The following is a 27,438-nucleotide window of genomic DNA, read 5'->3' on the forward strand; positions in this document are numbered from 1 at the left end:
GCCTCTCCCCCATCCCAAACAAAACCAACGCGGCCTGCTCTGGCTCCATGCAGACTGTCCCAGTTTCAAAGCCTCCCCCTTTCCCATCCTCAGAGTCAGATTTGGCACAGAACATTTGGAGGTTGTGCTCCAAGAGCACAGAGCTCTTAGTCCCTGAACTGCTGTAGTTGGCCTCAGGGTTCTGCAACAGTCACAGACTGGTGAATAAAATGTTTGCCGCAGAACCTGGAGGTGAGACAAATACATAGTTTCTGCGATCTCAATCCCAAGTCTATCTTTTCCGCAAACTGGGACCATTTCACCTCAGACCCGGCAGCCTAAGTAACCAGCTGCTCAAGCATTAAATAACACAGAACATGGCACTTTTTAAAACATTTATATTTATATATATAAAAAATTAAATATATATAATATATAGTGTGTTTGAGACTAAAAATATAGTACATAATATTTAAAAAAAAAGAAAAAAAAAGGCAGAATAGGAAAAGGTGTGAGGGACACGCAGATACACATTGCTAAAAATCTACGATGGTTTGTCCTAACAAAAATAATATTTTTTTTTCTCTCCTTTTAATTACCATCATGGGTCCACTTATCATTGGGATTTGGGTGGAGAAAAGTCAACTGGAGGCAGAAACATTCCCAGGAATGGCTGGGGTAGAAAATATGACCACAAGGAGTCCTGGAAACTCTTCCTGGTGAAAGCAGAGGCAGCAGGATCTTCTGCAGCACTATGGCTAAGGGGAACGCGCCAAGAGTTTGGTTGTGATGACACTCTGGCTGCTGTCTCCCCCAGGGTCCAGAAGGTCCCAGGGGCTGCATGTGAAGAGCCCCAGAAACCAAGAGAAGAACCCTAGCTCACCACCTAACCGAGGCCAGTGGGCAGGGCCGGCCGAAAGCCAGGGATGGTGGACAGCACACCGAGCTACTATTATTATTAAGGGCAGGCTTGTACCAAAACTGCCCAGTAGGACCTGTGACTTCTACACAGCAATTATTTCTCCAGGGACAGGGCTGGAGCTCCCTCACAGTGATACAAGAAAATGAGATTTTGCTCCCCAACTTCAATTCAGAAATATCCCAAGCAACACAGCTCAGTCCTCTTCTTTAGCCCAGAGGTAGTGTCAGGACCAAGTGAGGCATTGCCACTCAGAGTCTGGCCTTGAGAAGCACCTTGGGAGGATGAAGGGAGGTAGGGGAAAAGGAATGGGCTATCCAAATGCTGATTTTATACGTTCTCCCCAGACATAAATGACACCACTTGGTCTGTGCACTTCCGTGTTCCATTGTCACCTCTTCACTGGGCTCTCCAGGGTCAGGAGCTTCACTAGTTCTCTGGTGACTGAACTTGCAGAGTGGCCTGCGAGGCACAGGGCAGTGAAATGGCTCAGACCACAGAGCACTAACACCACAGACAACCAGGCTTTCCAAGCCCAGTGCGGCTTTGGGAGGTCCTGGGGTTCAGCAAAAGAATGGCGCAGAATGAAGCAGGGACTGAGCCAGTTCACCCCCAGTGGGTCTGGTTTTCACGTGTGCTTTTTCAAACCCCGATGGTGAAACACTGCCATGTATGTGGGGTCAAGTGTACAGTGAGCCTGTGGGATTCCACGTGGAGCCCAGGTCTGGTGTCTCCTGGTAGAGCAGCCAGTTTAGCAACACAGTATGAGGGCAAGCTCTGGGGCACTGCACACCATCTGGAGGTAGCAACTGCTGGGACTAAGACAGTATACCGCCTAGTTTTCGTTCCAAGCCAGGCATTTGTGAGGCTGGTGCTGCTCTCTCCTCTGGCTACTGTCCTTTCTCACTTAGGATGGATTTTGTTTCATGCATACTCTGGTTAGACTTTGAGGGTTGGTTCTAGAACTTGGGGTGTAGGCTGGCCCCTCCACAAGCAAAGAGGCCATGACTCACCAAGTCACAAGAGCTTCTTGGAAATCCAGAGCAAAATCATTGTACCCCTCTTCCCTCTACCGGCTGCCCATCTAACCTGCTCCCTAACTGGCTCAAGACTCCTGGAACTGCTAGCTTCACCTTGCTAGGTCAGCACTGTGAGTTGTCCCTGGGGCAGGGGAATATTCTGAGGACCAAGTGGAGGGTGCCTGCTTCAACATCTCCCACTGCAGGCGACCAAAATCTGGATACACAGTTAAGGGACTGTTCACCATGCCCCGCCCAGACACCTCTGCGAACCGATCAGAACTGCATGGGAAGCGGCACCGTCTGGTTCCACTTGGGTTTAAAGTGGCTCTTTGTAACAAAGGGGCTCCTGGTGGAAATTAACTCACACTTCTGACAAGACAGTGAAACCTATCATGAAAGCTTCTTCCAAGAGGTGAACCCCTTAGCTCCCCAGACACAAAAGGGCAGGCCCCTATCACATCTCTTCAAACAAGTAGCGCCCAAACAGAACAGTTCTAACTTCATGCAAGCCTTTCCCCTTATTTCGCAGGCCGGAAAGTTAAGAGGCAACGAACATAGAGGATGGGCCACGGTCACTCAGTAAACAGCAGCTTCAGAACAGATCCGTAGCTTCCCCCCGCCCCCAAGGCAGTATCACCAGTGGTGATCGAGACACCAAATCCTGGAGTACCACCATGCTGGATGATGCCAGCCTCAGACACCTTTAACTCCCCACACAGGCAGACCCTACCTCCTATTCTGATGGCGCAGTGTGTAATTCACAGAGGGCTGAGTCTGCCCTGGTTGCTGCTGCTTTGCTGTGCCTTGCATGGTGTACCCAGCCGGCCCCAGGGCAAGTGTGGTGGAACAGAGAACAGCTTCAGCCATCACTTTCCTTCTCAGCAATTCTCCCAGGGCACTAAGTACTGGCTGGCTGAGTTACCTAGTGATACTGGCACTTCCTTGTCGTCTTTTCAACAGAAAGACCCAGTACTTCAACCAACAAGAAAATAGGAAAATGTGGCCAGGTTCAAAATAAAAACGAGTATCTTGGAAGATATTCCCATTTAAAAAGCCATATTTAGGCTTAAATTATTTGGATTATGCATGGCTTCTAGCATCCATGAAAATGAAAACTGGCATGAGAGTATCTGCATAGGAACCCGCATCTGTTAACAGACCTTGTGGCTGAGCTCCCCTGAAAGGACTCTGCAGGAAGGTATGATTTCCCAGGGACTGAGCACAGCTGCGATCCTGCAATGGGCCCAGGTAGGGACTGTCCCACGGATGGGGAGGGGGCTGTGGAGGCTGCCTGCCAGGCTGGAATTGGAACTGTGCGCTTCCTGGGTATCATCTGGTCCTTACTAGCAAGGGGATGGCTGAGAATGTCACCCCACAGACCCATCTGTAAGGGCGGTGATGGCCCGTGGCTGATGAGCATGTAACTCATTAAAGCGAACATGACTAATGAATGGTGATCACCAAGAAAGGGCAAGGAGCATTCTGGGAATTGCCTGGAGGCCCCCAGCCCCTGTGCCGGCAGCGACGGGGCGGTGAAGAGCCAACTCCAGGTGTGGCTTCTTGGGGAGGTGAGGCCAGGGCAGGGGGCAGGTCCTCTTTGGAGTGCCTGCTCTCTTTGGTCAGAGGTGGCAGCTGGGAAGTGATGGCTGGAATGTGTGGGGGTGCATGTGCATGCGGGTATGGGGCAAGGAAGTGCAGGCGAAGAATGCCTGCAGTGCCCTCCTGGCCACCTCCTCCGTCGGGGCCATTTCCAGCCCTCTCCCGTCTCTCCTTCAACACCGTAACACTTGGCAGCCTGTTTGAGGCTCACAGGTACTTGCTCCCTACATGACCACCCACAGGGACGGTTGTCCAAAGCATGACACTCAAGGCACTGAAAGTGGAAGAAATATGATTGGTCCAAAAAGAAAAAGACACTTAAACCAGAACCTGTCTGGAGAGAACATCTCTCAGGCCTTCTGGAAGGTAGGCTCCAACCAGCCAGTGAGCGTAAGGTAGGACAGCAGAGGCTGCCAGCCCTTCCCTACCTCCATGGAGCCCACCTGCCTGCGACAGGTCTTACTTACCACCTGAATGTACAAAATGGGCTCAAAGTGCTTAGACACGGGTAATGCAGGATGAGAGGAACCTGGTGGAGGAGAACAGATGGCCTCTTTCCTCTCCACTGGGATCTGTACTTGGGTGGGGGAACCCCTACAGCGTTTCTTTCCAAGGGAGGTTTTCATTGCCTTTGAAAAACAGCCTACCTACCACAACCTATCATTCCATAGTGGGCTCAAGATAAAGCCAGTTAGCAGGGCACACTGGGGAGAGAAGGGTGCTTGTGGGGCTCCATCTAGTCTTGGTTCTGGAAGCAGCAAAACAGTGCACAGTGGCCTCCTGCTGGTCCGTCAGGGCATGGTCCTACTTTCTTTCTCCACCAAAACCCTGGCCTATTTGGCTGGCCCAGCATAGAGAAGGAAAGGGGGAAGCACTACTGAGAATTTCTGAATCCCTCTGGACAGACGTCCAGTGACACCAGAGTGACTGGCATTTTGACCCCAGCTGAACTGAGTGCTAGGGCTGTTCGTAGACAAGAGCTAAACTAAATGGAGGGTCCCTTCTGCAGTCCTCCGAGGAGGGAGATGCATCCCGGGTATGAATGCAGACAGCAGAGGAAGGGATTGGCTGAGTTGTCCCGCTTTCCACCTGTCTGTGCCAAAGCCACCCACTCGCGTACTTCACGCGCCTTGGGCCGAAGCCTGCCCACCCCTGCATCCTCCTCTGTCCACTTACGGGAGACCAGAGGGGCGGGTAGGAAGAGAATGCTAAAAAGTGCCCCCGCTCTCCCCAACCTTCACTTTCCCTGTCCTCGTGCTGGGGTCAGGCAAGAGCACAGGTCAGAAGAGACACCTCCTCCCGAAGAAGAGGGGAGGCAGGCCCGGGAGGCTGGGGCATGCACAGAGCACCATCCTCGGGACGGGGTGTTTCTGGGAGACCCGCTCCACATCTGTCACGGCAGGAGGAGGAAGGCTGGTCCGAGAAGGGAGCAAGGAGCAATGCCCCTGAATATCAGGGAACCGCTGTGAAAGCCTTCTCCTCTGCCCTGAAGAGGCCCCCGGCACTCTGGCCCCTACACGTGAGTCTGCATGCGCTGCTGGAACCGCTGGCCATAGTCCGAGTGCTGGGAAGTGTATGAGAACCGTGTGGCTGTGGCGTACTTGCCAATGGGGTCGTATGCCTCATATGGGGTCCGCTCTAGGCCTGAAGGGGGAGCCTGGGGGTAGCCCAGTCGATAAGTGGGATACCCAGCTGCCCCGGGGAAGGGATGGGAGTTGAACTTCTCATAGTTCTCGTAGGACAGCTGGCTGGTGGTGTCGGTGCCAGCTGGGGCAGCCGGGCCAGGGGGTGCGGACTCAGGGCCATAGTCAGAGGCAGGGGCCCGGCTGTAGGTGTTGAGCTGAGCATAGCCACTGGAGTGGGACAGACGGGACGAGGGGCGACCATCGAAGCGGGTAGGGCCAGGGGCACGGTAGTCAGCATACAGCACTGCCCTGGAGGATGGGCGGTCTTCGTGTGCACGCACATTATAGTAGCCGTTGGTGGGGTCCTGGGGGGCGGGCGGTGAGAGAGAAAGATGGAGGGGGAGCTTCCTCTTGAGGGGATCAGGCCCGCCATCCTTCCGGGCATTTCCCTCCAGCTGTCCCGCCTGCCGCCAGCGTCACTCCACCTCCTCCCGCGGCTCCTCCCCGCCCGTCCTCACCCGCACCCAGCGGGCCCCCTCCCCACCTTCATCTCATACTCCTCCCGGGTGTCGATGGTGTCACAGCGCAGGTCCTGCTTCAGATCGACATCATCCTTAAAGGACTGCAGAGCAGCAGGAGTGAGTGTTGAGGAGACAGAGTCCCTGTTTTTACCCCCCCTCTCCAGCCCTGTCCCCGTGCCAGAAGCCACCTGCTTAAGGAAGGGACTGGGGTCAAGGGCAGACTTGTATCCTCTCCCTGCAGGGGCTCTGGGGTGTGGTGGGAAGAGGCCAGAGACCCGGGTTCCTACACTCATGCTGTTGCTAATATGCAACATGCATTCAGTATATTGCTGCTGCCACCCAGCACCAGGAGACGTCTAGGGAAGGCGGGGTACCCGGCCCTTGGCCATGGACCACCGCTGGTCTGTGGCCTGTTAGCATCTGGGCTTCGGTGGGCCAGCCAAACAAGGCTTCATCTTATTTCTAGGTGCTCCAATTACTCATGGGACTGCCTGAGCTTCACATCCTGTCAGATCAGAGGCAGAGGCATCAGATTCCCAGAAGAGCACAAACACCACTGTGAACTGAGTGCGGAAGGGATCTAGGTAGAGCGTGCCTTTGAACTGTCCCAAACCCTCCCCCGCCAGGAAAAACTGCCCCCCGCCAAAACTGGTCCCCACTGCCAAAAAGGTTGGGGATCGTTGGTCTAAGGGTTTCCATATGGGGTAGATGGAGCGCAGGAAGACTAAGGAGCCCTCATGCCTCTTCTCTGCTGGAGGGAAGCAGCCTGGCACTGGTGAATGTGACTGTGTAAGTGTGCACAGGGGGTGTCAAGTGTGCCTGTGTGTGGCACGTGTCGGTGTCCATGGGAGGACCACGGTCAGCTAAGGGAGGGAGGAGGGGATGGCAGTAGTTAGAGGCTGGCTGGGGCTGGGCCTAAGCATGAAAGGGCACCAGGGACAGGAGGAGTGGCCCCCTCACCGAGTAGATGGCCTTCATGACCCGGGTTGCCGTGGAGATGCTGGCAGTGTCATCCTCCCGGTCAGAATGCATGGTGAGTGGCTCTCGGTTCACTGTCTCCACCTTGATGTCCAGCTTCCTCAGGGTCACATCCTTGCGGCCTGGGACAGGGACATGCATGCAGCTGGGCCTGATGCTGTCCACTGGCCTCCACCCCAATGGGCTGAAGGGCTCAGCTGCCACCCCCACCCATCACCCACGGCAGGCACTGCCCGCTGCGTGCCCTGGAGGGTCAGGACGGGGTGCCCTGGCTGCGAGGGGTCACACTCACTGCCTTTGCGACGACGGTAGAGGAAGAACACCAGGGCGATGAAGAAGAAGATAAGCAGGATGCCTGCACCGATGGTGGCCCCAGCGATGATGCCCACGGGCAGCACCTCTTCCGATGGGGGAAGGAAAGGAGCAGCGGTGAGGATGGGGTCACCCTGGGAATCTGAGCTTAGTGCTGCCGGAAGTCTCAGCGAAGAGCTACGGCGGCAACGCTGGATCGTGCTGTGCTGGGGAACAGGTGCACCAGCACATCCGGGTAAAGCTAAGTTTTGACTGAGTTTCTTGGCCCTGGAGGTTTAAACCCAGGTAGCAACGGAGCGCGAACTCTGGACTGTGGCTGGGTTGAGTCTGTGCTTCAGCTTGGCCCGAGCTGAGGTCATGACCACACCCCATCCCTGTAGCTGAGCGTGGCTTGGCCTTGGTTGTCTCTTTCGGCCCAGCTGCCCGGGAAGCTTGGATCCTCCCTCCTGGGCTGGGCCCTTGCCACCTGTGTCCCAGCCTCTTTTGTGCCTTCCCCATCCACACCATGGTGCCTGCTGTACTTGTACCCTCCACCTGGCCCAGTGTTCCTCAGGTCCCCTCTGCTTCCCGAGTGAGGAGGAGCTCGGGAATCCCGCCTGTGCCTTCTCTCTTCCTGGCTGTCCTAGTTGGGCCCAAGTTTTGCTTATGGCTCTTCTCCTCTGAGATCCTTCCCCGCTGTGGCTGTGCCCCATACCAACCGTCCATTCTCTTCTCTCGGCATCTTGCACCTCACCCTGAAGGCATCTTCAGCTACACTGGAAGGGACTGGGCTTCCCAGTCTAGGGCTAGGACTCAAAAACCCAAACAAACAATGCTATCTTTTCCTTATCAGACTGGGGGAGAATCCCAAGTCAAAGCCCTGCTGGAACTGCCCAAAGGAGGGAACGTGTCTTTCCAGTCAGACGGAGAGTTTTTGAAGAGGTGGGAGAAATCCAAACTTACTGAACATCTACTGTATGCCAGGCACCTTAGAAATATTCTCTCAGTTAATTCCTACAACACCATGAGGCGGGTAGCTGTTACCGCTCCTTTGTGCAGGCCATTTTCGTTCATCTGCGTGCATTTGCTTCCGCTCTGTAAGTTGCCCCACTGAGGTGAGAGTTTCTCATGGGCAAGGCTTCTGTCTTGTTCCTGGCTGTCCCTAAGCCCCTCTCGCAGAGCCTGGCACAAGAGCCTCAATAAACCTTCACAAAATGAGTGAAATTCCCCAGCTTTCAGTGGGGAGGTGAAAGAGAGAGACTGGCAGGGTGTGGGCGGAAGCAAGCCCTGGCCCAGGGAGAAAAGGGAGCATCACACCCCCAGGCTGCCCCGTGAATGGCCAGTCACCTTGCTCTACCAGCTGGATGATGGCTGTGCCCGGCCCGAAACTGTTCCAGGCGGTGCAGTTGTAGTGGGTCTGGAAGTCGGCATCCACGACGTTGTTGATGGTGAGCGTGGACAGCACCCCGCTGCCGGAGTTGGTCCTCTCCACCGTGTACCGTTCCAGGGTCCCCACCTCCAGGAAGTTCTCCTTCCATGCCCACGCCTGGGACGGGGAGGACAGGGAGGAAGTAAGAAAGTAGCAGGTGGCAGGTGCACATGTCCAGGTATCACCTGATCCACCCTCCTCTCAAGGCACCCTCACCCCCATATGCCCTCTGACCCCAAGCTGTACCCAAACCAGAGCCACACAAATGGCCTCAAGCCCTTGACTCTGCACAAGAATGAGTCAGACTAAGCTAGGGAGTCTTTGAGACTTACGTCCTACATGTGAATCTCCAGGAGAGAGACCCAGGGATCTTTTCTTTTTAAAGTGGTCCCATGTACTGTGCACATAGCTAATTTAATGCACTGATATCTTGGGACACTGAATGCTGCACAGAAAGTTCTGGCTTGGACTTAAGAACCCGAGATCCCAGTGGTAGTCCTTTTTTCTCCCTCCTGAGTCCCCATGTGGCTCTCTTTCCCTCTCTAAGACTCATTTTCTTCATCTGTAAAACAAGGGAACCAGGTTAGCACTGAACAGTACTCGTAACTTCTTCCAGCCTTAGAGTCTGAGTCCTTAGTTGTACCCTTCGCCAATTCACACAAACCTGCCTGGCTGGCTCTGGACACCTACCCACAGGCTCCTGCAAGAACCAGAGAGGAGCATCCCCGAGCCCCTGTCCCTGCTCTCCCAGCCGGGCCATCCGCCTGCACGTTCTCACCGTGCAGAGCCCAAGGAGGGGGAGCAACTGAGAACTGGCTCCTTTCCAGGGTTCTGTCCTCCCCACTCCACAGGGAAAGCCCCTGGGAGCTCGGCCGCCCGCTGCCTGGTGGCTGTGGTAATGAAGAGTCCCTGGGCAGCCGTGGAGTTAGCCAAATGGTCATTAAATGTGATGAGGGGTTTGACGGTTAATGGTTACGGAAGGAATTAATGGCTCATGGCGTGGGGGAGAGGAGAGAGGAGGAAGCAATGCTGAGGGGCTAGCGGGAGGAAGGCAGGAAAAGGGAGAGAAGATCAGGGCAGGGTGGGAAGGGGAACTGTTGCGGGGAGGAGGGCCTGTAAGGGGAAGAGAGAAGAAAAGGGAGAAGGAAGAGCAGGCAGGGCACGCGGGAGGAGAGAACAAGCCTCTTGGCCAGGAGACAGCCAGAAGGCGCTGACGGGGACCTGAGGACCAGGTGCTCCCCAGGGCTCTTCACACCTGTTGCTGCAGTTACTCCTCCTCCTGACAACCCTGTAAGTTACAGCCTCTGTTTTATCGATGAGGAAACTGAGGTCCAAAACACCAAGTAATTTGCTCAGGATCACACAGGTGAGAAAGGTGGCGGGATTTGCGCCGGCAAAGGCATAGAGGAACAGAAAGGCAGAGGACTAGCAGGGCAGACAAGGCGTGGGGACGCCGAAGACACCAAGTCGGAGCTGGCCAGCAGGGGAGGCTGGGGAAGCACAGAGCCGTGGGGCACTCACAATGCGGTCTGGCGGGGGTGTGCTCCCAATGAAGCATTCCACCTTGCCACCGTCACCCCTCACAGCATACTGCACGGCTTCGCTGGAGATGATGGGGGGCCCTGTGAGCGAGAAGACACAGTCAAGGCTGCCCAGAACCCACTGTGCCAGACCCGCCTCACCTGGCCGCTCACCGTTCACGTAGAGCGGCACCTCCCGCTCAGCCACTCCAATCCGAGGCACGATGGCCCGGCAGGTGTAAGTGCCGGCATCTGCCTGGGTCACCGACTTCAGCAGCAGCTGGTTGCTGTTACTCAGGACCTGGGCAGAGAGAGCAGCCTCGGGTGGGGAGCCAGGAGGCCGGGACCCCTAGCAGTGAGGATCCCGCATCAGAGGCATTGGAAAGAAAGCAGGAAGGGCCACAAGTGAATTCCCAGCAGGGAGATGGTGTTCCCGAGTCCAGCCGATCCATCCCTGAACTCTAGACAGGCCGGTACCTAAACATACCAGGTCTCCAAGGGTGGGTGGGAATGGGGAGGCCGGAGAGGGCAGCTGCTGGCTGCAGTAATTACGAGAGGACACAGCCTCTTCTGATGACCTGTTCTAGTGCTCTGACTGCCAAATGGGTAGGATGCTTTAACTGCAATTCTTCATCCAGCAATTGGCCCAAACTATCCAATGTGGGTCTAAAGAGCTGTGGAATCCAGCCTGCTCCTCTCTGGCAGCTCATTCCCGCTTCCCCACCTTCCTCTGCACCGTTAATTCACCAGCTCTTATCACTGCAAAACATACCTTGGGCCCTTCTTCCCTAGGCCCTCCTCACTGTTTCCCGTGCACAGGTTGCTAGCTTCTCCCTCCCATGGCCTCTAATTGGCGCGCTGTCCTGTGACTGTCCTGTGAGAAGGGGTGGGGCGGACCACGAGCACTGTCCTTCTCTCATCCCAAGATCCTAGTTATCCCCAGTTCAATGTGAGAAAGAACCACAGTCCCTTAGCCCTGCTGCAGCCCAGTGGCGGTGCCCTTGCTCCCAGCACTCAGGACAGGCAAGGAGAGTCTTACCATGTTCGAGTCCTTTTTGGTCCAGGTAAGGGTCAGGGGGGGATTCCCAACCCAGACACAGGTGAGGGTCACATCAGAGCCGATGTCTGTGGTCGTGGGCTTGGGGTCCACTACAATACGGGGGGCAACTGAAGTGGAGAGAAGCAGCTTGTCAGGTTCTCAAGCTCATAGGTCTCCCTTCCCTTCTCCTGCCTGTTATCACCCATGTTTATGCCCCCATCACCTCCAGCTGCATGGAGCCTCCCTCTCCACCCCTGCTTGTGCCTCCCCACCCCAGATACTCACAGTGGACATTTACTAAAGTGCTGACATTGGTGCTCCCCACTTTGTTGTGCACCTCACAAGACACAGGCTCCGTGAAGAAGGAATAATCAACATTTGTCTCATAGCGACTCTCGTGGGCATCTTCAATCAAGAAACCCCCCTTAGCCCACCTGGGGAAGGAGCAGCAGAGAGGTGGGGTCAGGTTGCCACCCTGTGCCCAGAGACAATGCTCCCCAGTGCCCACCGCTGCTGGACTCAGGGTCTCTCCAGCCCCGGCCCTTTCACCTGTAGCCCAGGATCTCAGGGTTGGCTGTGGCCTGGCAGGTGAAGACCACACGCTCTCCCTCCTGCACTGTCTGAGGCTCAATGGACAGGGTCACAGTCGGAGGATCTGCAAAATAGGGGACAGGAGATCAGGGTCTTTTCGGTCCCTTCCTACTAGCACATACACTCAGACCTCACCACTCTGGTATGATCAGGAATCTGGGTGTCAGCCTATCAGCTCCAACAATACAGTTCACTACCTTCACCTTTTCCACAAGGAGCCTGTAGGGGGCTGGTGAGGGTGACTGACTGTCAAGGATGGTACTCCAGAGGCCAAGGGACAGTTATTTAATGCATGCAAGAACCCACTGGGGCCACTAGGCGTCAGTGTGCCCTAGCTAGGCTCCCTGAAAGAGACGGGGGACAGTGGGAGTATCACAAACAAATTGCTGTCCATGCTCCCATAGTTCCTTGGGCAGAGGGAATTTTTGAGCACCTACCAGGTAAGCACACTCTGCTAGACACTCTTAACACTATAATTTATTTAATGGTCACAACCCAAGAAGCACTAGGAGGTCCACAGTACCTTATCTGAAACCCTTGGGACCTGAAATGTTTCAAAATGTGGAATTTTCCAAATATTTAAAAAGACAATGCAATGCATGGGTTCTTTATTCTGTAAAAACCCCACCCCCAGCAGCATCTGTGCAACACCCACAAAGACACACACGAACACATGTCCTGGGAAACATGACCGAAGTTCAAAAGGGTCCATGAAGAGCTGGGTTCAGGTTTCTCCACCCAATCACCTTAGCGTGGAATTGTGGATACGGAGGTCTAGTCTGCAGCTTATTTTCTACAGCTGTACAGAAACTGAAACTGAGGCTCAGTGAGATTAAATCTTTGCCCCACGTTGAACACCCATTTAAATCCAGGACCTGCCTGAGTGCACAGCCAACGCCCCAAGGCCCAATGGCCTCAGTTGCCCGGTGCAGCAGGGGACTGGGAGGGTGAAGGGAGCACTTGTTCTCAGGCCTGTGCTTCCCGAGGCTGCCCCTCCCCAGGTCCCACTCACGATGCACGTCCAGCTCAATGGAAGTCTCCTTGCCACCAGGGATGGCCTCGTTTGTGCTGCGGCAGGTGAAGACACGCCCGATATCCAGGTCAGTTGGGTTAATGAGCAGCTGGCTGATGGTGGTCGCCCTCTTCCCATCCTTCAGTAGCTCCTGGAGTGTGACAAGGGTGGGAGGCAAGGTCAAGCTGCAAGCCCTCTCCTCAGTTCTTGAAGGACCTGACTCAGCGGGGGTCTTTAAAGCTCAACTCTACCCCTGCTACTTCTTCCCTCGGGCTTTTTATTGATTGGCTTTTTTTGTTTGTTTGTTTGTTTTGAGACTAGGTCTTGCTGTGTAGTTTCAGGCTGGCCTCGGACTATCAGCGATTCTTCTGCCTCAGCAGCCTGAGTGCTGAGATTACAAGCATGGGCCAACATGCCCGGCTTTTAATCGACTTTATTTTTTTGTTTTTTTTTGCAACAGGGTCTCACTATGTAGTTGAGAATGACCTGGAACTCACAACGTAGCCCAGGCTGGTCTGGAACTCGTAGCGATCCTCCTGCCTCAGCCGCCCATGAGTGTTGGGATTACAGGCGTGTGCCACCACACCCAGCCTTAATCGACTTTTTAAGAGCAGTTTTAAAGCTCTTAATTCCCCCTGCCTCACGGGCCCCCATCACTAACATCTTGCACACCTGTGATAAATGTATTAGGACAGATGGACCGGTGTGGATACACGGCCACTAGCTGAAGCTCACAGATTATGGGGGTGGTTCACTCTTGATGCTGTGAAGTTTCCTCTGTAGGACAGCCTCATTCCTGGAATTCTGAGTCCTGTCCAAGTCCCTCCTCTTCCTTTCTGGGCCAGCCCAGCCCAGGACTGTCTCCCAGCCTGAATTTAACCATCTATACCCTTGTGCTTAGGCACCTCATGTGAAATGTCAGTTTTGGTGGGGTTTTTTTTTTTTTTTTTTTTTTTTGGCATCGGGGATCAAACTCGGGTCCTTGTGGTTGCAAGGCAGGTGCCAGAACCACTGAGCTAAATCCCCGGCCCTAAAATGTCAGCACTGCTAGGTGTCTCCTGACTAACTGTAGACTCCTTGAGGGAAAGGCAGGGCACAAAGGACGGAGACTCACACTGGCTCCGTGACACCTAAACTGAGGTTCTTAAGTACAATTAAGGGAATCTTTAGTGTTTTTCATACTGCACACTGCTTATGGGAAATTGTGCTACAACCAGAGCCAGGTCCTGCATCTTCGGAGGACCACACAGAACCAGTTGGTGTTGTAACACGGCTGTCACAGGGCCTTAGCCTTAAATGAATATGGAAAATGGAAATGGACAAATAATGCCACAGACAGACACTTGTTGGGCTGCGGAAACATTTTTAAACACGTAGCCCTACAGGAGAAAAGTAACAGCTCTTGGTGTTGAAAAGGCTCCACACTACTAAGTCCATACGGTCACTTACCCAATGTTGACACCAAGACTGCAGTGAACTGGCCAAGGTCACGCAGGGCAGAGCAAAAGCCAAAGTCAGGTACTCAGTGGGCTCACTACCCTTGGAGAAACAAAGGGGAGCAGTCTCTCCCCACACTGAGAAGCATCTCCTGAGCGCCCGTGAAAGAGGTGGCCACACAGGTACCAGCCTGCAGCTAGCAGAAGGAACCCAAAGCAGAGGGGATTCGAATTCCATCTCTGCTTTTCACCCTTATCACATGATCCTGGGCAAATTGCTGAATGTATTTCACCATCAAGGCTTCCTCCTCTCACATGTACAGGATAAATAACCCCTGCTTCCCCCATCTCTTAGCAGTCACGAATGGGTAAAGGCGCTGACTTGCTGCTGGAAGAAGTGGGTAGAGCTGATCAGTGGAGGCAGAACACTGGTATACCCAGGTACAAATCCCAGTTCTGCTGCTTGCCAGCTGTGTGACCTTGAGCAAAGCACTCAACCTCTCTGACCAGTTTCTGTCTTTGGGAGGTGCAAGCAGCACCCACATTATAGGACTAGGAGAGCCTGTCCGTAAGGTGTTTATCAAGCGCGGGGCACACGGAGTGCTCGATCACCCGTTTCTGCTCAGCTGCTGAGTGATGTGCTGACCCTGGAAATCCACTTCTCTTCTTGGGGCTATGATTTCCCCAACTATGTAGTCAAAGCATTAGACCAGATGACCACTGAAGGATCAGTCTTTTGGCTCTGTCCTTCTCAGTCTGTGGTCAGACCTTGTGGGGGAGAAAAAAAAAAGGTGGGCTGGGCCCAGAGAAGCGGGCAGGGTCTCACCGTGCTGGCCACCGCACCCTCCTGCTGCGTTCCGTCCCGGAACCAGATGATAGTGGCGGCAGGCTTGGCGTTGAAGGCTCTGCATGTGAGGTTGTGGGGGGTGCCTGCCTGCAGCAGGATCACGGGGCCTCCATCAATCCGGGTGTCCTCTGGGGGAACTGCCAGGGAGAGCAGAGCAGTCAGCCCTGGGGACCGAATTCTGTGCTTCTGGAGTCGGCTCTCCATCTGCGCCTCTCCGCGGGGCGGTGCCACCTACACTAACTTACAATGACTGCTTTGCTCCTGCCCTGGCCTCACCTGAGACGCTCACTCTACAAGCTTCCCCAGCCTCTTGCTGGTTTTTCTTTCCTAGCCTGCACCACACCCCCTAACACTGCACCAGTATATTCACTAGAGCTCGAGGGACAGCCTCGAGGAAAAGCCTGGGCTGTCTCAGGCCTTTAATACAGCTTGCACCTCGAGAAGGTGACTGCCTTCACAGAATGAGTTCCGAGCCCGTGGGGCCTTTTGCTCTGGGGTCCTCCAGCCCTATGGTTTTTCATCTCCTCAGGGTCTCTGCTTATGCTTATTTTTCCTATGTGGGATGTGACATGTCCTTCTGTAAGGTGCTACCACCCTGTCAAATCCCAGTAGATGCAAAAGCTTCCCAGGGCCAGACTTCAGCCTGTCACTCCCAGGCCTTAGCACTTCTGCCCCGTATTGGAGTTACTTATGAAGGCTATCTGCCCCCACCCCAATCAAAACTGCTATCCCTTGGAAAAGCAGAGATCTCGTCTAATACTTATACACCGTCTCCAATGCCTAGAAAAAGGCCAAAGCTGGCCCTTGCTGAATGCTTAAGGAAAGGAATGGACTGGACATCTACTGGCAAACAGGAGCTGTCTCCCTGCTACATGCATCCCCACAGACTTCTGATGCCAAGGTGCACCAGACTATCAGCTCCTGTAGGGTATGGGCTCTTATTTCTGCACCTACTCCCAATGTCTGGTCAGAGATTGGATGATCACCAGTCAACCTGGAGTGATAAAGGCCTAAGGTCTTTGATTATAATCTTTTTAGTCCACCCGTGAGGAAGGGTCTTGTTTGTTTCCTTCTAGGGGAGAAAAGGAAGCCTGAGAGGGAGCTTTCGGGGGAACCCCTGGGAGGGAACTGGGAGGCCTGTGGAGCTGGGGGGAATGGGGAGGGCTTTCCAGTTATGGCGGCTTCCAGCAGAAGGGAACCACTTTCAGCATCCTGGCATTCTCTTAACTCACGCATGCCCACTGGGATCAAAGGGAGACAGTTCAGAATTTGGGGGCTCTTCCAAATCCTGGCATCTATCTGCCTGCTGTTTGATCTTGGGCAAGTCACGGAAGTCACCAAGTCTCAGTTTCTTCATCAGAGGCATAATAATGGCTATTCCTTCGCCCCTTCTGAAGGTCAGGGCAGTACTGCATATAAACTAGAAGGTGGGCCACTTGTGATGTGTAAAATGCGTTAGCTTTACTCCCTGATGAAAACCAGCAGAGGCTATGGCTCTGCCTGGCTAATTATCCTTTGAATCCTGGGCTCTCCCCTTCCTCGCTCCCTGGAGTTATCAGGTTCCAGTGCCAGATGGGGGGCAGGTCTGGGGACAGAGGTGGGAAGCGGCTCACTATCACACCGAGAAGTCCTGGACTAGTAGAGCCCTGGCCTTCTACTCTATTCGGTTCCCTTGGCTGCCAATCAGGCAAAGTCTGTTACCTCTGCCAACAGGCCACCTTCCTCTACAGTTCTCCAGACTCTTCACCCACCCTCATGGGCCCATCACCAATGCCCCCTCCAAATCTGGGCAAAGAAAACTAAGGTTATAGAGGTGTCTGCTCAGCCAGCCCTTCAATGGCGTGGATCGTTGGGTGCCTTTGTTTATAAACCACGCGTTTCTGACCTGTGACTTCAATCCTAAATAAGTATCAGTGAGCCTGTGTATATATCTATTCCCTCAGTTTCCTCATTTATAAAATTTCAAAAATAACATCAACACCCACTCTCCAGAGCTCCGGTTGGGTACGTGAAGCCAACTGTAGGCTGTAACATGATCAACAATCATTTCTACCATTCTGAACGCCTACCTTTCGTGTCAGCCAGAGTGCCTCGTGTATATGGTCTCATTTAATCCTTACCACAAAGTACAAGTCATTAATCCGTCCATGGAAATATCATTAACCCCAATTTACAGATAAGGAACTGAGGCTCCGAGGACAAAGAATGGTAGAGCTGTGCTGTGCACCGAGCCCCCCAAACCCAAAGCCACACTCATCGCCGCTGCACTCCAGTTGTTACTGCCGTGAATAATGAGCTGTAGGTCTGCAGATCTATATTATGTCTGGCTCTGCGTCTGCTGGGGAGGGGGGCAGGCCTGCTCTCAAGCCTGCCGCAAGGGGAATGAAAGAGGCCATTCTGTGAAGGCGGATGGCCTGGGGGAGGCTGCGCATAAGTTTATGGTGCTGGAGGGTAGAGGGAGGCTGATCGCAGACCAGGGGCACAGCTTGCTGCTTGTTTCTGCCCTGTCCAGTGTAAGGGCCCCTCGCTGCCACAGCCAAAGCTGTGGGCAGGCAGGTAACGGGGTAGGGAGAATGCCACCCCTTCTTGCTGCCTCTGTGTGGGGCAGGTGACAGGTGTCTGAGGACTGGGGAGAGATGCCAGGTGGCGAGTGAGGGAGAGGTGCATCAGGACTCACCATCTGCCTCCTGCTCAGCTCTTCTTCTCCTTCACTCAAGTCAGAGAAGGCCTCGCCCTCAGCAATGACCAGACCCTTCCACAAGCAGTCAGGTTCCCACACTGAAGCTCTCCCTCACTGATCTGCAGGCTTTTTAACAAGCCACTCCCCCAGCGAAGGTTCCCCCCTGCTATTCTTCTCCAGGAAAACTTGGTGGGCTGAGCCAAGCCAGTGGGTGCCATTATCAAGCCCTAGTCTAGCCATACCTAGGTGCTTCGTTGAATTTCTTCATTTCCCTCTCCATCTGTGTATGGAGCAGGAGAGAGAAGGGAAGAGTATGAGGCCCCTTATTCGGATGGGAGTTCTCTAGGACAATAGTAGCACCTTTCAGGGTCCAAACAGAGGCAGTTAGGGAAGAAATCTCATGGCTTCCTTGGAATGCCTGGTCCAGCATGGACGTAAGATGATGTCTTGGCATTTCGTGTTCAACTCTAATTCTTGCTCTCTAACTGCGATTCTCCCCCTAGTTATTCTTCTTTAGTCCTACTGAGGAAAAGCAAGTCCCCATCCAGCTGTGAGTCCTGGTCCTTCCAAAGGACCGGTCACCAGGTCCCTCCAGTCCTCACATTCTGACACCTCACACTTGCCCAGATCTTCATAGTTCATGGTTCCCGGGCAGGCAGCACGAAGTGGCATTTACTAAGAACAGGTCACTGTCATTAAGCCACATCAATGATGAAAAACCCATGCCCAGGGGCCATGACCCCATTGGGTCCCAGTGCCGGCATGGCCAAGGCGGTATCAGAGCCCAGGTCTCGACTCCCAGCAGCACAGGATTCTTTCTGCTACCTGAGACAACCTGTCACATTCTTACTCCCCTTGCCCAAAAATAATAAGTTCAGTTCATCTCAGCTCCTCTCTTACTCCCCACTTCAATGACTTCATGTTAGAGGGAGGGGAAAGAGGAGGATCAGAGTCGATGAGAAGGAAGCAGGAAAGAGACAGAACAGAGTTAATGACAAAAGGGAAGAGAGGGTCCCAGGCAGAAGAGCCTAAGCCAGAGAGTACATGGGAGATCACTGAGCTGTGGAGGCAGAAAGTCCGAGGCCTGGAGGCAGGTGACAGAGGGGTGAGGGGTGTCAGAGCTGGCCTTACTGGGTCCCGTGTACGGGAGAGTCACCAGTTATTCAGATGGTCCCAGGGGCTACCATACAGGGCCATCTGCTTCGTCCCCACACAGAGTGTTGCTGGGAGCAGAGCTTTCACTAGACAAGCCCTCCTGTAGCTGTAGCTGGCAGCAGACACAGCAGGAGCCCAGCCCCAGACTTCTAGGCCCTTCCTTCCAGACTGCACCCCTGTTCCCTGAGGAGGCACCAGTGAATCTAAGAGAAGGGGTTCGTGCAGGGAGTGTGGAGGGGGCACCCAGGAGAGGTGCGGCCGGGCTGGGGTGCAAGTGAGCAACAGGGCTGTTTCGGAAGTTCAGAGGCAACAGAGGGGGTGAAAAGGAGGAGGGAGACGCTCCCTCACCCACGAGCCTGACTGCTGGGGAGCTGGGAAGGGAGGGCGTTCCATCAACACAAATGCTCCTGCAGGAAGAGCCTGTTTCCATCCATGCTATGCGCCAAGGTGGGTCTGGGTCCTGAATGGCCAGAGCAGAGGATGCCAAACCCGATGGCCCCTATGGGCCACCAGTGACTGTCCACAGCCCCCTGTTCTCTTCTCATCTGCACTTGGCTCTGGAAGATGCCGAAGGAAGGAACTGTCAGAGATAATCACAGGGAGAGCAGGGATGGTGTGCGGAAAATGAGGCCAGGGAATCGGAGAGGGGAGAGACTGAGCTGGGGCGGGGCAGTCATTACTGAGCACGGTGAGCTTGGCCCTCCGGGAGCGCAGGGCGGCCTCCGTGGCCTGGCACTCGTAAGAGGCGTCATCAGAGAGTTCGGCATCTGTGATCTCCAGGTTGTACTGCCCGGCGTCCGCGGAGCCCACGACCCTGTACCTCGGCCAGGCTGCAGAAAGACAAAGGGTGAGGCGCAGTCTCAGGAATGATATCCTCTCCCCACCGCCTGTCCCGAGTCAGGACCCACCCAACCCCCGGCCGCCTCCCTCTCTCCCTTCTCCTTGGGCACCACGGCAGGTGGGATCTGGAAGTGGCAGACAGACTCCAATGTGTCAGGGCCCCCCACAGCGAGCCCGGGAGCCACGTAGCAGGAGGGTTGGATGGGGGCAGGCAGACGTGGGGGGAGATGAGCAGGAGCAGATGAAATCTCCGGAGCTGTTTGCAGACAAATGCCTCTCATAATGATAGCAAAGGAAGAGGGGAAAAGGCAGCCAGCAGGGAGAAAGCAGAGGGGGAGAGAGAGAGCGCGTGTGGGTGAGAGGAAATATAGGGCAGCGCGGTGCAGCCCGAGCTCACTGCGGGCACCTCTGTGGGACTCACAAGGCAGAGGGAAGCCCAAGACAGGCTGAGGTCTCACCCCATGTGCCACGGAGGGACAGCAAGGCATGGTCCACCGGCTCCTGCCTACACAGGGCCCTGGCGTCCAGCCCCTCGGTGGCCTCCATCCGTCTCCGTGGCCTCTTCCTCCGGGCTCCTGCTCACAGCTCACACCCTCACTCAGTCACCACCGTCAGCTCCCGCCCAGGATCTTCCTCTGTCCAGCGGCTATCGATTCTTCTCACTCCATATCTATTGATCTCTCTCGCTCTCCTAGTTTCTCTCTTTCCATCATCAACAGATCCACCCGAACCACCTCTTTCCTTTACACAGATGTCTACACACAGATCTCCCCTACCTGTACCAACACTCACAGCCCACTGTAAATAACCTCAACCCCCTCAAAAATAGTACTGAGAGAAATACACAGCACTCCCTGCACTGACACCATCACAGGGCTTTTTTTTTTTTTTTTGGTACCGGGGTTCGAACTCAGGTCCCTGTGCTTGCAAGGCAGGTGGTGGAACCACTCAGCTAAATCTCTAGCCCTCATCACAGGGCTTTTCAGCTAACTGTTTTCACAAAGTATCTACTCTGTTTTGTGCAAAACCCACAGGACCACTTATAAGGCAGGCAGTCCTGTGACTGTAATGCCTGTTCCCAGTGTCAGAGAAAGGAAGTGGCTTTCCTCAGGTCTCCCAGCTGACAGGTGACAGAGGCAGGTCCAGGGCCTAGGTGTCCCAACTCCTTACCCAATCCCCCCAGGCAGCCTTCCTGAAGGACTCTTTATTTGCTTAGGAATATAAGAGGTTGGTCTTTTGATCCTGAACGAATCATGTTTTCTTCAGCACCAAGTATATAGCCTGTGCTTAATAAACGTTTGTTGAATGAATAAGTAAGTGCTCAGGCTGATGTTAAAACAAGTTTTAGGCCTCTGAGCAAACATAGCCTGGGCAGGGGAGAGAAGGTGGAACTCAGCCAGCCCGCACACAGCACTAGAGGAGCATACAGAGTACCTAGAGTCCCACCAGTACTGTCTTGACACCTCCTGCTTGACTTGTCTGCCTGAGGCCACTCAGGATGTGTCTGTCCAACAGCAGCTCACATATGCGAAGTTCTCTTGGTTTCCTCTATCTCCCAGAGATCTGCACTGCCTTTGTTAGGCCCATCCAGTCTGGGAAAGACTGAGCTCAGGAGGAGAGGGAGAGGGGAGCTGAGCTTGGTAAGGAAAGCGAGGGATGGCGAGTCCTGGAGTCTTGGGAATGAGAAACGAGGGTGAAGATGTCACCACTTGGGTGTGGAGAGGCCACTTACCTTTGAGGCCCTGTCCCATGCCCAGGGCCAGCCCATCCTTGGTCCACTGCACGATACCAGAGTAGTTGAGCAGCACGCAAGGGAGCACGGCTCGCTGCCCGGCCACCACAGTCTGGTCAGCTGGCTCCTGGCTGAAGCGGGTCTGGGTCCCTGGTAAAACCCAAGTGGTCACCGGGTAAGGAGGTGACTGAGGAGAGGGGCTCTGCCAAGAGGTCTCCCTACCCCAGCTCCGATTCCTTCCCTGAAAGAGGGAGACAGTCTCAGTCCCTGCCCCACTGCTGCGCCAACCCCTTCCCTCTGAGCAGTCACGGGTTTTCCCTTCATTCTCCCTCAGTGGCCCCCAGGAGTGGGTTTCAGGCATTGAAGTGCTTAGCGATCACAGCAATGGATCACACAAAGGCCTTGGAGACGGGTCTGGCCCAACCCCCAGTTTTGTGGAGCAGGACACTGAGGTCCAGGGAGAAGAGAGGCTTACCCAAGGGCACCCAGTGAACAGTACAGCTGGTCTTAGTGCTGGAGCCCCTGCCTGTCAGGTCCTAGGCTATTCCTCTGTGACCCTACTGCCTGCCTCCCCCACACCCAGATTCGCAGATGACGCAGTCATGATAAAGGCTGCTGGTGGTCACACACACACAAACACACACACACACACACACCCCATCCTTGGACTCAGGCCCAGATGCATGAATCCACCACCGTGACTCCTGCTAGGACATGAGTCACACGAGCCAAGACAAGGCAACAAGTGTGCGTCTGCACTCGGCATCATTTCTCCCAAGAATGACAACTTCAAGAGCAGAAGGGTGGATTCCATGTGTCAGCCATGTCTACACGGCCACGTGTATACAGATCCCAAACAAAGTGGCTCAGAACCCACTTCTTGGTACACTAGCCCTGTGCCCTGTTCCTTCCTCGACCCAAGAGCTGGGGCGCGAGTGTCCACACACAGACACACCTGCACACACTCAGCCCCCAGCACCGTGTGAGCCAAGAGGCCATGTGACTTTGTTCTACTCTCTCTCTGGCTGTGGGAAGCTACACATGGCTGCCCGGCTGGCAGCTCGGCCCGGGAGCATTTGATTAGAGAACTGCAGAGTAATTGCCTTTAATTGTGGAGCCTAAATGGAGCAGGGAATTGGATTGCGGGTTTCTTCTCCCCCACTGCTCCCACCCACCAGCTCACTCCATCACTGGTCGGCCACCATGCTGTAAGGAGGCAGAGGATGGAAGGGAGGGTAGGAGACACCTCCAGCACACCCAGGTAACCCAAGCCAGCACTTCCTCCTCTTCTTCCCTCCCGGCACAAAGCCTTTGCAGAGGCCACAACCCCCAAATCCAGCCCTTTCCAAACCCAGATTCCCAACATTTCTCCAATCTGCTGTGGTTCCGGTGTGTAATATATGCTCATCCCTCACCATTTCTGGACATTCCTTTAAAACCATGTAGAGGTAACGATTCTATCCATCTTCCATGTCCCGGGGACTCGAAGCCAGGGCTTGTCAGCACTAGGCAAGGATTCTACCACTGTGCTACACCCCAGCCGCAGAATCCTAGTCTTACCCTCTCCCTTCTTTTCTTCCTCCAGCCCCATTTCTGCCCCTTCTCCAATCTGCCGAATGTTCCACTTTTAGGAAGCCCTCTTAGACTTATCCCTTAGCTCCTTGAGCAAGCACAGCTTGTCCATCACTCAGCCCTACTGCTGCAGCTTTATCCACAGGATTTCCTGTCTCAGGCCATGAGGGCTTATTCTTGTATATTTGTCAGGAGGTCGAGGGCAGCTGGTGACTGGGGCTGTTGGTGGTGTTTCTCCTATCTGTCCCACCAGAATGAGAACCTCTACCCCAAGGCAGGGAGCCATGCTGTCTTCTCCACCTCCATCTTTTCTGTAACAGGGATCGAACTCAGGTCCTTGTGCTTGCGTGGCAGGAGGCGGAACCACTGAGCTAAATCCCCGGCCCCTCAATCTCCCTGAATATTAAATATCTGTCCACACTGGTTATGGGCTGAGAAGGACAAGGCAGGGCCAGGAATGGTCTGATGGCCAGAATATGATATAATATAAAACAGCCTCTTTTCTCTTGGTTTAGTGGACTGATTCAGCTCACAAGGCAACAAGTGTGCAGGGCTCAAAGAAACGGGGTCCTTCTGCCATACTTGAGAGTGGCTCCCCAGCACTGCTGACCTGACTTTGTGTGCATATCTCTTAAAGAAGGAAAGGACAAGGCTCACCCACATTTCATCCTGCGGGACGAGGGTGGCAGGTGCTGAGATCCTGGGGGAAGGATGGGTCAGGTGAGCAGCCAGCATTATTAATTCAGGCATTGCCCTCATTATAATTCAAATGTATTCATATCCTGGCGCATTTCTCTAAAGCAGCTACACGCTGCAAACTCTCCACACACACAGTTTCTCCTTCTCACGCCCCCTGGAGTCCAAGTCAAGGGCTTGAGAGTGGGATGGCCCAATAAGCCCTGGTTCAGGGACGGCTTTTATATTCACAGCGTTCCTGCATGAAGCCAGGACACCCTGCTCTCTTGCTGAAGTCTCCAGAGGACACTGAGCAGCTGGCTCCTTGTCCGCTGGGAGCTAGGTGGTGGCTGACCTGCAGCAGGAGTCAGGAGAAGGGGTCCAGCCGGGTGAGGAGCAGGCAACCTCGGGCTTGTCACTTTTCACCAAGCCTGCATTTGCTTACCTGTACAGTGGCAGGTCTAGAATAGGCCACACAAGTCCCTCTCTATATTAACAGACCGCCAGGAGCTGAGGCATAGGAAACAGACTGAGGCTTACACTTGCCTCTGCAGCTTCCTAACCAAGTGACCTTGGCCAAGTTATTCTCTAAGCTTCCCTTTCGTCCTCGGTAAACTGGGGAATGATAATGTCCACCTCTAGAAAGCTGTGAAAGTCAAACACACCAAGGGGTACACCGTGCCTGAAACAGTCTCTTGCACATTCCCACTAAATGGCAGCGAGGATCATTATCTATCCTGAGCCCTTAAGACGATGCAAGCGGACAACTGGAGGGACTATGTGAAAATGAACAGGAAGGTGATAAAGAGGATGGTCTCTGTCTTTCTGGGGATTTGCGGATTTTGAAGTAAAATTTAAAAGCCGGGAAATGGAAGCAACGATGACCCAGCAGAGTGTGGAGAGGAGGAAAATGAGTGGTCTCAAAAATTAACTCCAGGAAGGCCACTGAGATCCTGAGCCTGAGAAAGTTACAAGCAACACTCCTGTTCCCCAAAGACAGGACAGCGTTACAGATGGAGTCCAGGCGCCCTAGTGCCCGGCTGGCTCATGAGTGGGTAAGGAGCCCAGTCTCCTATCACCAAGTCCTGTTCTCTCTTCTCTGCACATACCTGGCTTTTTGCACCCCTTCATGCCCTTGTGCAAGCTTTGGTGAGGGGCACTCTTCCCTCCTGCTCCCTTGGGACTCAAATAGTCACCTCTGGGAAGTCGTGCGAGCCTTGCCCGCATTCCCTCCCAACCCGACATCTCTCTTCTGCTATAGTAGGAGCCATTTGGCACTGGTTCCACCCTCCCTGCCTGGCCCAGAGACATTCTTGACCGTGGACTACATCATTCAAGCCTCGGCTGCCAGGCACACCACCAGGGTTCCAAATAAGTCTGTTGGTTGATAAAGTGCAAGCGAGCAAATACCCAACCCAACAGCCCTGCCTTGGGAAACCCCCACCGGGAAAAGCAGGCAGGGAGCCCCACCCATACACACATCCAGGTGAGGTTCACAGCTTTGGCAAAGGGGCCAGCAGGAGGGTTGGGGGGTGATGTGCTCTCTCCAGTGGGCCAGGATTTGGTGGGGAAGGATGTGAAGTCAGTCTTCAGATGCTCCCTGACAAAGTCAGTGAGGGGCAGTGTGGGAAGGGCAAAAGTAAGAGACACCAGAAGGCACTGCTGTGAGAATGAGGGTGACAAGGGAACTGGGAGGAAAGAGGAGGAAGGGGAGGAGGGGGAGGAGGGGGACGACAGGCGATGATGACGAAGACCCCTGGTCAGGGTCGGCCGATTTCCAGACACAGCACTTTATTAGCAAGAGGAGGGAGGTGCCCTGGTGGCCTTAGGCAAAGAGGTGGGATAAGGTGTTGGTGTGTCCTCCAGTGTCAAGAAGGTGACATGAACTCAGAGCACATGGCGCACCACACGCACCACACCGAGTGGTGATTGTGCACCTCTGAGGTCCTGAGTACCCAGCTGGCTTCCTACCACCTCTGCCACAGCAGACTCAGCTCGAACTGGGAAGGAAATCCTGGTCCCATCCAGGAAGCACCTACTTCCAGGAAGCAACAAACAGCAAAGCAGTGAAAAAGTGTGGCCGAGGGGTGGGAAGCCAGGCTAGAAGCAAAGCAGGAGGGGCCTGACTACAGACAGAAAGCGAAGACAGAGCCGCCGGCTGGTGCAACACCAACCCAGGCGCCTCACCTCTGCAGCCAGAGTGCTTCCTTGGGTTTAAGTGACTTCCCACCTGCTTTGATCTCCCTCCCTCCCGGCCCGAGACACCATCACACATATGGTGAACTCTTAAGCAGCCTGTGAAGGCAGGCAGAGAAAAACTGGGCTGTGAACACGGCGCACACGCACATACACAAAGCACAAGGAGGAGGCTGACAGAGGCGCAAGTGACACTGAGAAACAGAGACAAAGACAGACACCCGCACAGAGGCAGAGGGACGGTGGAGACCGGAGGGCACAGGACAGGAAGTGGGGCGCTCGGTTAGAAAAGGTGCTGCGGCAGAACGAAGACCCAGGCCAGGGCAGAAGAAGACAGCACAGAGATGGAGGCCGAGAGACCTGTGAAGGGCGGTGTGTGGGCCGTGGGGGAGCAGTTCCTGCCCAGGGATTCAGAGTGTCCACTCTGCGACACATTAGTGTGGGGCCGCAGGCTCCAGGGGCCCCGACCTGTATTGGGGCCTCTTGTCTTTTCTATCGGAACAGGAGATTCCTGGAAGCTCAGCCCGGGTTCGAAAGCAGGTAAGGAGGAGAACAGAGACAATAAGGCAGAGGTCAGAGTCAGAGAGATTATGGAGCAGGAACTGGGAGAGGAGCAGCAGGTGCAGGGAGATCATGGCTCCTGTCAAAGTTGTAGATGGGGAGGGACCTGACCTCTCCCAGACCCCTGCCCTTCAGATCATGGCGCGCCCCCGCGCGGTGACACAAAACTCTCTCCGCCTCAGTCTTGGATGCTTCTCTCCCCTACTCCCCCACTGCACTGTTTGGGCTTCTGGTGAAAGCACTCAGCACAGCCAGCCTCGGATTAGAAGTCCCTCCTATGTTGCGGTTCCCTGCTCTCCGGGGAGCCTGAAAGAACGGAGATGCTACGATTTACCTTTCTGGTCCCTCCCGCCCTGGCAACATTCCTCAAAAATAAATACCCCCCGGCTGGGGATTTAGCTCAATGGTTCCACGGCCTGCCTCACCAGCACAAGGTACTGAGTTCTCCCTAACACCAAAAATTAAAATAAATAAATAACCCTATCACAAGAAGCCAACTATGTGCCAGGCACCAAGGCACCAAGGCACCCACCTCAGGAGACGCTGTTTCTAGCATAATAATCCACTTCCCAGTGGCAGTGATTACTTCTATTTTACAAAAAAAAGGGAAATAAGGCTCTGGATGTGGATGCTAAAGGGACAGCTGTCTAGCAGCAGAGAGAGAGGCTCTGAATTCAGGTCTTTGAGATCCACGGCTGCTGCACTTGGCATTAAGCCATGCACTAGGAATATCCATGGATATCTGCTCTTCTACATGAACTGACTCCCTGGCCTTTGCCCTACATAGAACTATCCACGCCATGGGCCCTGTCCAGCTCCCATTTCTGACCTTTACTTTGGAGCTCAGACATTCGTCTGCACCCTGTATAGCCCTGGGAGGGCTGCGCTTTTCAGATCCTGCCCTACAGTAAGACAGGACTTCTCTGCATGCCACCACCACCAACACAGGGGAAACTGGTGTAAATGTCGCTGCATGGAGAAAAGAGAAGTACCCATGGCTAGAATGGCTATTAAGAGCATCCAAAGAGGTTTCAAGGATTCACAAAATGCCAACCCATAAGGCACCGAGATTACCAGTAGAAAACAGCAGTGACAATAAAAAGTCTCTGCTTTGGAAGTGTCACTGCTGTACTAAGCACTTCACTGATACAACTTCACTTAATTTACACAATCACCTAACAAGGGTATTAACTACTCTTTTTTTTTTTTTTTTTTTTTT

At 54.2% G+C, this 27,438-nt stretch overlaps 1 protein-coding gene across 2 annotated transcripts in view; it reads right to left on the bottom strand.

Annotated features, from left to right (window-relative positions):
- Positions 1–423: 423 nt before the first annotated feature.
- Positions 424–27,438, bottom strand: part of Kirrel1 (kirre like nephrin family adhesion molecule 1) — a 101,336-nt gene continuing 74,321 nt past the window's right edge. The window contains exons 2-15 of one of the 2 annotated variants that reach the window (XM_033765705.1): positions 21,216–21,365; positions 19,324–19,473; positions 14,788–14,945; positions 12,526–12,676; positions 11,472–11,577; positions 11,208–11,356; positions 10,923–11,050; positions 10,058–10,184; positions 9,885–9,985; positions 8,282–8,480; positions 6,936–7,043; positions 6,626–6,765; positions 5,689–5,766; positions 424–5,509 (exon numbers count right to left, since the gene is read on the bottom strand). In XM_033765705.1, coding sequence (XP_033621596.1) covers positions 5,033–5,509; positions 5,689–5,766; positions 6,626–6,765; positions 6,936–7,043; positions 8,282–8,480; positions 9,885–9,985; positions 10,058–10,184; positions 10,923–11,050; positions 11,208–11,356; positions 11,472–11,577; positions 12,526–12,676; positions 14,788–14,945; positions 19,324–19,473; positions 21,216–21,365 — 2,222 coding nt within the window. In that variant the 3' untranslated portion in view covers positions 424–5,032. Of the gene's footprint in view, positions 5,510–5,688; positions 5,767–6,625; positions 6,766–6,935; positions 7,044–8,281; positions 8,481–9,884; positions 9,986–10,057; positions 10,233–10,922; positions 11,051–11,207; positions 11,357–11,471; positions 11,578–12,525; positions 12,677–14,787; positions 14,946–19,323; positions 19,474–21,215; positions 21,366–27,438 lie in introns of both variants that reach the window. The other variant, XM_010641043.2, reaches the window with a different exon arrangement.

Source organism: Fukomys damarensis, unplaced genomic scaffold, assembly GCF_012274545.1.
Source record: "Fukomys damarensis isolate Sample0158 unplaced genomic scaffold, DMR_v1.0_HiC HiC_scaffold_19, whole genome shotgun sequence".
NCBI classification, from domain to species: domain Eukaryota; kingdom Metazoa; phylum Chordata; class Mammalia; order Rodentia; family Bathyergidae; genus Fukomys; species Fukomys damarensis.